We start from the raw sequence: 9,451 nt of genomic DNA, 5'->3' as shown, positions 1-9,451 counted from the left end.
TTGAAAACTCATTCTTCAAACCATAATAAAGAAATTTTCACGCAAAATCGGGGACAGCTTCTTGGACCAATCTGTAGTTCCATCATCGTTCATGTAATAAGTGTATAAATCGTAGCATACACTCGCCGTGATCCTCATGCGTCGTTCTCGTCGCCAAATGTCATTAGATTGACCATAAGTTGCCAAGCAAATAGAAATGCTTTCTTGCGAAGATATGCAAACTCTCGATTCGTATTAAACGTACTGCTTCGAGTCACTCAGAGGTTCAGCATAGTATTTCCATCTTGTGGTAATATTTGGTATTCCAAAAAGGTTCGCCAGGTATAACTGCACGTGCTCCTGCTCTTCCGAATAGCTTTCTTCAACTGGTACATCTCTCGAATGTTTTGGATTCCACGTAGGCAGATCCATCCTTCAAACGGCAAGACTCCCTGATGCTGCTCCTGGCTTTGATCTTTACTTCTCACTATTACATTTCGTCCTTTGAATGATTTGGCAAGTGCACTTTCAGGCAGTTCTAGAAGAGGAACAAAAGGGTAAATCTCGTATACAATTCAAATAATTATATAATACAACACCTGCTATGAACATTTTAAATAATTCTTTGCTTAGTTCATCGGATATTTCGCTCCCTGCAGCTTTAGATCGCTGGATACACAATCCGGAAAGAGGTATTGAAGTGTAGAGGTTTTCTGCTTGCACTTTCGCCACTTTGCCCCATCGTTGTTTAACATCAGTGGCTGTTAATACTTCCAGGACTTTGGTTCTGTTTCAGAAAGAAAAGCATTACAAGTTTGAAAAGCTAGGAATAATTGTAGATTACTCACGTATGAATGAATAGCAAACATGCAAATTTATGTTTACAACGATGGTTTCCAGCAGGACAGGAGCAGTGAATTGACCAATTCTTAAACAGAGTTGAGGTTACTATGTTATCCTGCCTTGGAGGCTCTGAAGGGTTGGATCCACGGAGGCAACTACAGAAGACATGAATCTGATCACCTTCTAACTTCGTAACTCCTTCTATGACGACATGATTGTTCTTGAAAATTTGGTTGCCTTCTACCCAATTTCTCCGATTTTCTTCCGCATATTCGAACAAATTGACGATGTCTACTTCCACACGAATAGTTTGGTAAAGCACATCCTGCAACAATAAATAAATAAATAAATATTCATTCAGTATTGGAGTTCCCATAAAACTTACCCTCACGTCCATCGTTTGATCGAACAAATAGCAACGGTAATTATAAGAAAAAAATCACAGTGCGGGGGAGTATTTGAACACCAAAACGACACTCGTATTTCTGAGGAATTTAATCAAGTAATTAACATAATTTGCATAATCATTAACAGAAAATACTAGGACATTTGTTGATAATTACCTTTTGTAAACTGTGAATGAATGACCACCTTTGATTCGATGAGAAATCTTATCAAATGATGTATGATTTTTCTTGTTCACTGGAAATTTGATTCACAAATATTTGCAGCATCGAAATAGTGAGAAAAATTGTAAAATTATCTATAAACAACGTGAAAATGTTTGAAAGATAAACTACCTTTTCCTGCAAAACTTGTTTTTACGCCTGCTGAAATGTTTATTTACATTTTTCTACTTTTTCTCGAGCTGTCAAATCGACAACGGCACTTCCCAATGCTTTTATATTGTCCATTTCCCACTTTAATTTCTTTCAACTTTAAATTTGTTTTTGTTTGTCTCTTTTTGTATTCGAGAGAGTGCCAGCCCAGCCGTCTAGAAAGAACCCAAAAGGTTGACGACTTTGTCTTTCGGATTGCAAACACATTCACCTTTCTCACCGTTTTCGTCGCGACGCAAGTTGAGTGCGTTGCATCGTCGCCGTCGATCAGTAAGTGCGTCGTTGGTTGATCGTCACTACCTGAGAGAGAGGAGACAGCTCACTGACGGTTGGCATGTTTTCTTGCCTTCTTTGATCTCTTCCTTTTATTCTTGGGTTGTACACAATGGTCAGATGAACTTATTCTGGTCAAAATTACATTCACTTGTGTTGTTCACTCTGAAAAACGGTATGAATATAAAAAAAATCTATAGCAGTTTGCCAATACATTACTATATGTAGTAATTCAACTTTTTGAAATGTGAAATCATCGAAGAACACCTAGAAATTTCAATTGAGTTTACTTGAATTATGACGGTTTCTCACGCTCTGCCCTTCGAATGTGCGGTTTTCCAGTGACAGTTGATGACAGGTTCCCATGACTTTTGGGAGCTCGTAATCTAAGCCAGCTGTCTCCTCTCTCTCAGGTCACTACTGGCGTCGGTCGTCGTCGTCATCGTCGACGTCGCTGCCTCCTTCGTTCTCACGGCGGCGGTTGCGATCGTCATGCCCTCTTCACGGTGTTTCTGGAACCTTATTGACGAAATAAAGGTTCATCAATTCGGTACCTATCATTTGAAGAATATATTATTCTAGCATTCGAGCATCTTCTCCATGATTCTGCTCGGAATTAGCCGAATGGTTAGATTCTGCGGCTACAAAGCGAAGCCATGCTGAAGGTGTCTGGGTTCGATTCCTGGCGGGTCTAGGATCTTTTCGAAACAAAAATTTCCTCGACTTCTCTGGGCATAGAGTATCATCGTACCTGCTACACGATATACGATTGCAAAAATGGCAACATTGGCAAAGAAAGCTCATAAGAACACTAAGCTGAGAAACATTCTCTGTCCCAGTGAAAACGTAATGCCAAGAAGAAGAAGAAGGTACAGTCTACAAATTCGTTCGTTCGTTCGTTGCTTTCGAAATCGTGAGTAGGGGCACAAGTCGGCCATTGTGACATCGATGTTTGGATTCCGGCATGCCATGAATATCCCTTCAAAATAGCCCAAAAACCTTCAATTCATTATTACTTTCGATCCCACCTTCAAAATATTCTCAAATTCAAGTAGAAGATGCTCGAATACCATATTTTTCGACTGGTGGATGTCAAATTGGAGGACTTTTTTCCTTTAATAACGCTTCAGACACACCGTGTCTCGTTATGGTCGTTCGGGTGTTCTAGGTGTGAGTCGCCCCTTGCGTAGTCAGTTTCAACCGTGGATTAGTCGAACGTGAAAGTGTTCTATTTTTCTCGGGCGTTTTTCGTAGCATTCAAAAGATATGCTCATTCATCGGTAGACGATCAAGTGCTTCTCAAATTCGATCATCGTTAACGTAGTGTGAAATTAAAACCCTTAACCTTTTGCTTGGAATGCAGATCGCCTACTTTGCCAAGTGCAAAGTTTATGTTTGTGCAAACGAAAAAGAAAAAAAATCAGATCCAATAAGGTGGGCAAATATGTACATATATCTCAACTAAGTGGAAATTTATTATCGGAGTTGTTTGTATAGACGTGTTTCTGCTAAAAATATCTTCCTGGTGGCTGTTGTGCACCTACTTGTTGTGTTTTGCGGTGGGAAAAAGGCGAGCAAAGGTAGAGCAGCGTTAGGTGCTTATTTTAAATGGGCGCGATTTCGGTGTGCGTCGGCGAGAACGTGTGAAAGAAGGCAAAACAAATTGTTAAGTGTATTAGACGGATGTAGAACGAAAATTTGCGTGCTTAGTTTTGTAAATGTGGTTACAACTTTTGTAGAGCATGCAAAAATAGTGAAATCTACATGCGTTTCTAATTTTAACTGCACTCTTATCCATAACGTAAATGAAACAGTCTACAGCTATCTCTTTTGAAAGAACATTCAGTTCTGTGAACGAGAGAATCCATTCGAGAAAAAAGAACCTAATGCCAGCATAGAAAAAAAAACATCGGAAAAATTGAAATATTGTTTTCGTCCAAGATCTAAGAGGACTCGTGATGTTTCAAAAAGAGAGGAAACACGTGCATGAAATATCGTGATTGACTCACGGATACGAAAGGTAAGCTAATTAACGTCTAGAAACTAAAGCTCATTTCTTGTTTGAAAAACTTTAGCTGTACGCTTCTGTTGATCATCGGATCGAATTTGGGAAGAGAACGATCGATTTCTGTGGCAGCGATGAAGGTTATTTTCTAAATTATTGGCTCCAATGAAGGATTGTGGAAAGCGAAGGGAACACTTTCGCAGTGCTTCATTTGGTTCAGCCAAGGCCGCACGTTTTCCCGGAACCAATGTTGGGAACTGTGCCGAGAGTGTATAGTAATTTGCTCACAGTTGGATGCCCGATTGGTTGTTTGTTTGTTTAAGTGGGTTTGTTGATACTTTCCAGAATGTGATTCTATATTTGGCACGATTAGTAGCAAAGGTTTCGCAGAGGTTTTTTTTTCATTTAGTAAAAGCATGTGAATTAGAGATAGATGAATCATACTTTTGTGCATAACTACAATATGATTTTTTTGAAACACTTAGTGGTGAATCTACAATGGATTAGAATTTTATGAGTCATTAGTAAACTTAGGGGTTTCAATGAAATTCAAATCAAATCGATTTTAATAGTATTGCATGTTCATGCATTGCATGAGATTTTTTTTAATATTTAATTTTTTATTAAAAATACCTCCACGATTTTTTTATTGAAAAAACGAAAACGTTACAAAACTTATACTAATACAACTCTATTCTTACAGTACATTAATCCATCTGCTGAAGCATTTTGCATACCACATTTTGTTGTTCCATCGTGTTTTTCACGAATCATGTTTTTAAAGCTATACAAATCGTGTTTTCCAAAATTCTTCAAAAAATAACTGATACCTATCGTTGTTAGCCACAAAGCAACTTTACTTTGATACTGTCTTCCTTGAATCACTCTAGAAAGCATTTCTTCTGGGTCATCAACAGATATTTTTAATTTTTCCTTTATGCTGATCGTTATCCATTTCCAAATAACTTTACTGTTTATACAAAACTTTAGTCTATGTTCAAGCGTATCTATTCTTCCACATAATTCACATAAATTATTAGCGACTCCAGGAATCTTCTTGTCAAACAACTTGTATTTTGTTGGGATAATTTCATTTATATATGAAAATAAAAAGTGCTTTTCATCTGAGCTTATGAATTTCATATTTAAGTTCTGCCAACAAATATCCCAGCATTTGTTAGGGTATTTGTTTACAATATTAGGCGTAATGTTTTTATTGTATAACAGACAGTGATGCATTTTGAACTGAACGCGAGCCAAAAGTGAACTGAACGCGTTCCTTTTTTGAACGAGAACGCAGTTAACATTGAACTTTCGTGCAAAATTTTGTCAATGCTCAAGAACGCCCCGTTCACTTATAAATGCACACAGAAACCTAAAACACGAAAAATACATCAAACTATGTTGAATTCATATCATTCCAAATTGATGATACCATCGATGTTTAAGAAAAAGATAAAGACAATACACGTTAATGCTTCCAGTGGGCTATTTGCCCTTTGAAGGAAGCACCACACTAGACAACGGACTAGCATGCAACGCCCAGTGGCTCAGTCGGAAGACATTCCTGTCGAAAAATTTTCCGGCCTGAGGCGGGAATCGAACCCACACTCCTTAGCACAATGCGGCTAAATGCTTTGGTGACACTAACCGCACGGCTACGAAGCCCACGTCCTAGCATATTTTGTATGACTTTCACATGGAAATGTGTGGTTATGTGCCTTGGGAACAATATTCTTTCCGCGTTCATTTTTCAGCTCTCATGGGTTCAATTTTTTGAACTGATCAATGTTCAAGCCTACTTGATCCTTCGTTCAAATATTTGAACTGGAACGCAAACTGAACGCGTTCAAATGCAACACTGCTAACAGAATTCTTTTACACGTCAAATCAAATCCTAGATTTTCAATATCTGCTGCAATACGAATCCATTCTCGCGTATTTCGGGTAATTGAGCGGCTGTATTCTTGTGCAATCATGAAATCATCTCTCCTACCTGTATGATCTTGGAGTAGGATGTTTTTGATAAACAGGGCTTTCATCTTACTTTCTACATCTACGAGAGCTAGACACCCTTTTTCTACGTCCAGATACAGTTGGTGTAAGCAAACTTTAAATATTCCTATTCCTTTAAAAATAAAGTTTCTGCAGATTGTTTTGATCTGCGAAATGTGACTATTGGTCGGAGGGTACACCTTTGACAGATACCAAAGTTTTGAAAGAATGAGATAGTTCAATATCCAAGTCTTCTGAAAAATGTTAAGTTGTCGTTGTTGGTGTAATGAAATGAGATACTTAATTGATTTTATCACTTTTGAGTAATTATGATTAATGGTAACACTGTACACTTGAACAATTTCTACACCAAGAATTTTCAAGGAATCGGTTTCTTGTAACAGATGTGGTGCTGTTCTGCAGTTATTTATTCTCATGAAAGAGGATTTCTTGATATTCAATTTAATTTTAGCGTAAAGACTAAAATTATCGATAATTTGTAAAATTATATCGAACTCTTCATCGTTACGGATGAAGATATTAATATCGTCTGCATAGGCAATAACTTTGTAAAAGCTATTATCTGTGAAACAGCCCTTGATACTGCTGCTGATTTTCTTAACAAGAGGTTCTATGTAAAGAACAAAAAATGCCATACTCAAGGGGCAACCTTGACGGACTGATGATTTAATTGAAATTTCTTTTGTTAGCATTCCGTTAAACAAAACCTTCGATGAAGATTTGCTGTGAAGGTTTCTAATACAATTTACAAATTGTGTTGGAAATCCAAATTTCTCCATGACAAGCCAAAGAAAATTGTGATTTACACGGTCAAATGCTTTTTCCAGGTCAATATTAACAATTGTGCCTTTGAATTTCTTAGATTTACTCGCTCTTAATGTAATGTTCCTAAAATTTTTTAGGTTTGTTGTGCATGACTTTCCCGAAATACAGGCCGCTTGACTTGGGCCTAACAAGGGTTCAATTGAAGGTTTTAGACGATTGTATAATATTTTTGTAAACAGCTTATAGTCGCAATTGAGCATGCTTATGGGTCTTTTGTCTTTCAAAGCGTAAGAATTTTCACTTTTCGGTATCAGTGTTATAACTCCTTCAGCGAACGACGAATGTGGCGTATTGCCTGATAAAAACTCATTAAATAATCGTAGCAAATCGTCTTTTAAATCATCAAAAAAGTTAAAATAAAATTCGTATGTTAGACCATCGGGTCCAGGGCTTTTTTTCTTGGTTGATTGCTGTAAGGCTTGCTCTAACTCAGAAAGTGTAATTGGGGCTGTCAGATTAGTACACTGTTCAGGTGATAATCTCTTATCGATGGAATCAAGAAAATTTGATGCACCGGGGTGAAACACATTGTCATTTTTGTATAGAGCTTCAAAATGATTTTCAATAGCAGTTTTCAAGGTTTTTGGATCAGAGGATAAATTCCCATCGACATCTAATTTCATTGGACTATTTTGCTTGTTACAGCGTTTTGAAATTTGAAAAAGACTGAGTTTTTCGTCCTCCAAAACGTTGCACGCGCTTGTTTTCATTTTCAAATTTTCGATCCTGGATTGTTCAATGTTCATTAATTTTGTCTTTACGTAGCTAAGTTCTTCAGAGACATCTTCGCCGCTATTTTGTTTGACAGTTATTTCCTTTAAGCAACCATGCAAAAAAATCTTCGAATCGGCAATACACTTATTGATTACAAACGATTTAGTTTTAAAAAAAAAATTCGCTTTTGGTTTTAGATGATTGAACCACCATTCGCCAAAATTCACATTGTACGCGTGCCTTCGTTTGATGTTTCGTATCTCCATGATGAATTCCTTTTTAATGTCTTCATCAATCAAAAGGGTCGGATTTATTTTCCAGTAACCCTTCCCATATACTGTTACGTTTGAGTTGGTATCTGTTTCGTACTTCACGATCAGAGAATGGTGGTCGGAAAAAGGAGTTGCTAAAGTCTCAAAACTTCTAACGGTATTAAGAAATGTGTCTGGCTCATACACGCGGTCTAGTCTTGACATTGAATCCCCTTTAAAAAACGTATACGAAGCCTTTGAGCTGATCGAATTGCCAATATCTCGGAGAGCTAGACTATCAACAAGCTGTTGAAGTCCCTGACTAATATTTTTGGCGGTTCACAATTGAAATCGCCTAATGTCACGTTGGAACAGTTCTGTGACAGATGAGTCAAAACGTCTTGAGTAAAAAGTGTGTCACGTTCTTTATGAAAAGCAGATCCAGAATGCGCGTAAATGTTAATGAAGTTAATTTCCCCAACTCTGATGGAAGTTATTCTCCCAATTGGGTTCAAATGAACATCAGAAAAATCGATGTTTTTTCGTATCAGTACCGCGGTTCCTTTGTTATCTTCGCTGATATTCACAAAAGCCAGATGACTTGGATTGAAGCTAAAGTTCTCAAAAGCGACTTCTTGAAGAAATAAAATATTAATTTCATTACTCCACACAAAATCTCGTAGCAAGTTAATTCATTAAGAAATATTTCCAATAGTCGATAAAAAAAACTTCCTGAAGGAATTTCTTGGCAAATTTCTGTAAAAAATCAAATCTCGTAAACTTATTCAAACAGTCTCAAGTCACAAAATTAAACAAACTTACTTTATCGATCCTACGTGTGTAGCAGACGAAATTCTACACGTTCTGCTTTAAACCAACTCAATTATTCAATTTCATAACAATTAATTTCCGGATTTTCAAAACGACGTAAGTAAGATTTTCTACTTTTGCTACCGAACCGCTACTTTCACCCCTCCGTTGTATGAGTCAATTTTACACTGGTACAAAAACGTCGTAAGTAACTGAATGAAATGGCTTATCATTGGGTCATATTTATTTTTGTGGGAAATAATAGGAACTACCTAGTTTTTTAACGCGAGCTGATTGTATGAAAAATTGAGGCGATGTAAATTGCGAAAAAATGTTAAAAAGTTGATTCATTTTAAAACAGTGAATACGATTGTTGGTGATTCTTCTTAATTAATTTTCTCCAAACCGTATAAAAATTACTTACGTCGATTTGAAAAAGTAATCGAGAAATGTGCATTTAACTCTCCCTTACTCGATATTTCGTATCTCGCTATGCAGTTAGAGAACCATAGTAAAATTTAGTTTTCATAGGGGAGGGGCTATAGCTAATTCTTGTTTTAATAAGGTTATGCCTGCCGCAATAATCACGATTTGTACAAATTTCGTGATTGTATAGATTTGTATTTGAATTATTCATTTATAAATTCCAATTTTTACTATGAACAATATTCTTTATTCGTCTAATCCAGTTAAAATAATCCTTGAGGCATTCTTTTGAAGAATTCATGAGGAATATCCTTTGTAACTCTTCCACGAACATTTGAGGTACTCAGGCATGTGCTTTCAAAAGATTCCTCTGAGAATTCTCACAGGGATTCCTTCATGAATCATTTACGTACTTTTTCAGTGTTTTCTCCAATAACTTCTTTACATGGATTCACCTACTGAGATTCCCACGGAAAATCATGCCTGGGATTAGTAGATTTTGAAAAAAAAAAACGCAATAAAATTATCCA

General features: G+C 36.8%; 2 protein-coding genes across 3 annotated transcripts in view; one reads left to right on the top strand and one right to left on the bottom strand.

Annotated features, from left to right (window-relative positions):
* Positions 1-1,966, bottom strand: LOC110678311. Of its 2 annotated transcripts, XM_021850994.1 has the most exons (6): positions 1,563-1,966; positions 1,386-1,464; positions 1,208-1,307; positions 828-1,147; positions 579-766; positions 1-517 (listed from the first exon to the last, which is right to left on the bottom strand). In XM_021850994.1, exons 3-6 carry the CDS (start codon positions 1,217-1,219, stop codon positions 258-260), a joined length of 780 nt encoding a protein of 259 aa, XP_021706686.1. In that variant the 5' UTR covers positions 1,220-1,307; positions 1,386-1,464; positions 1,563-1,966; the 3' UTR covers positions 1-257. The 2 variants fall into 2 exon arrangements, with proteins under 2 accessions (XP_021706686.1, XP_021706688.1); XM_021850996.1 differs by lacking the exon at positions 1,563-1,966 and having other exon boundaries at positions 1,386-1,546.
* A 1,102-nt stretch (positions 1,967-3,068) lies between these two features.
* The window catches only part of LOC5577744 (SLIT-ROBO Rho GTPase-activating protein 1), a 307,496-nt gene continuing 301,113 nt past the window's right edge, over positions 3,069-9,451 (top strand). Inside the window, exon 1 of the mRNA XM_021850986.1 lies at positions 3,069-3,308. The gene's annotated coding sequence lies outside the window, so the exon portion shown is untranslated. The remainder of the gene's footprint in view (positions 3,309-9,451) is intronic.

This window comes from Aedes aegypti, chromosome 3 (genome assembly GCF_002204515.2).
Source record: "Aedes aegypti strain LVP_AGWG chromosome 3, AaegL5.0 Primary Assembly, whole genome shotgun sequence".
In the NCBI taxonomy this organism is placed as follows: domain Eukaryota; kingdom Metazoa; phylum Arthropoda; class Insecta; order Diptera; family Culicidae; genus Aedes; species Aedes aegypti.
This window is presented reverse-complemented; position numbering and strand designations above follow the sequence as displayed.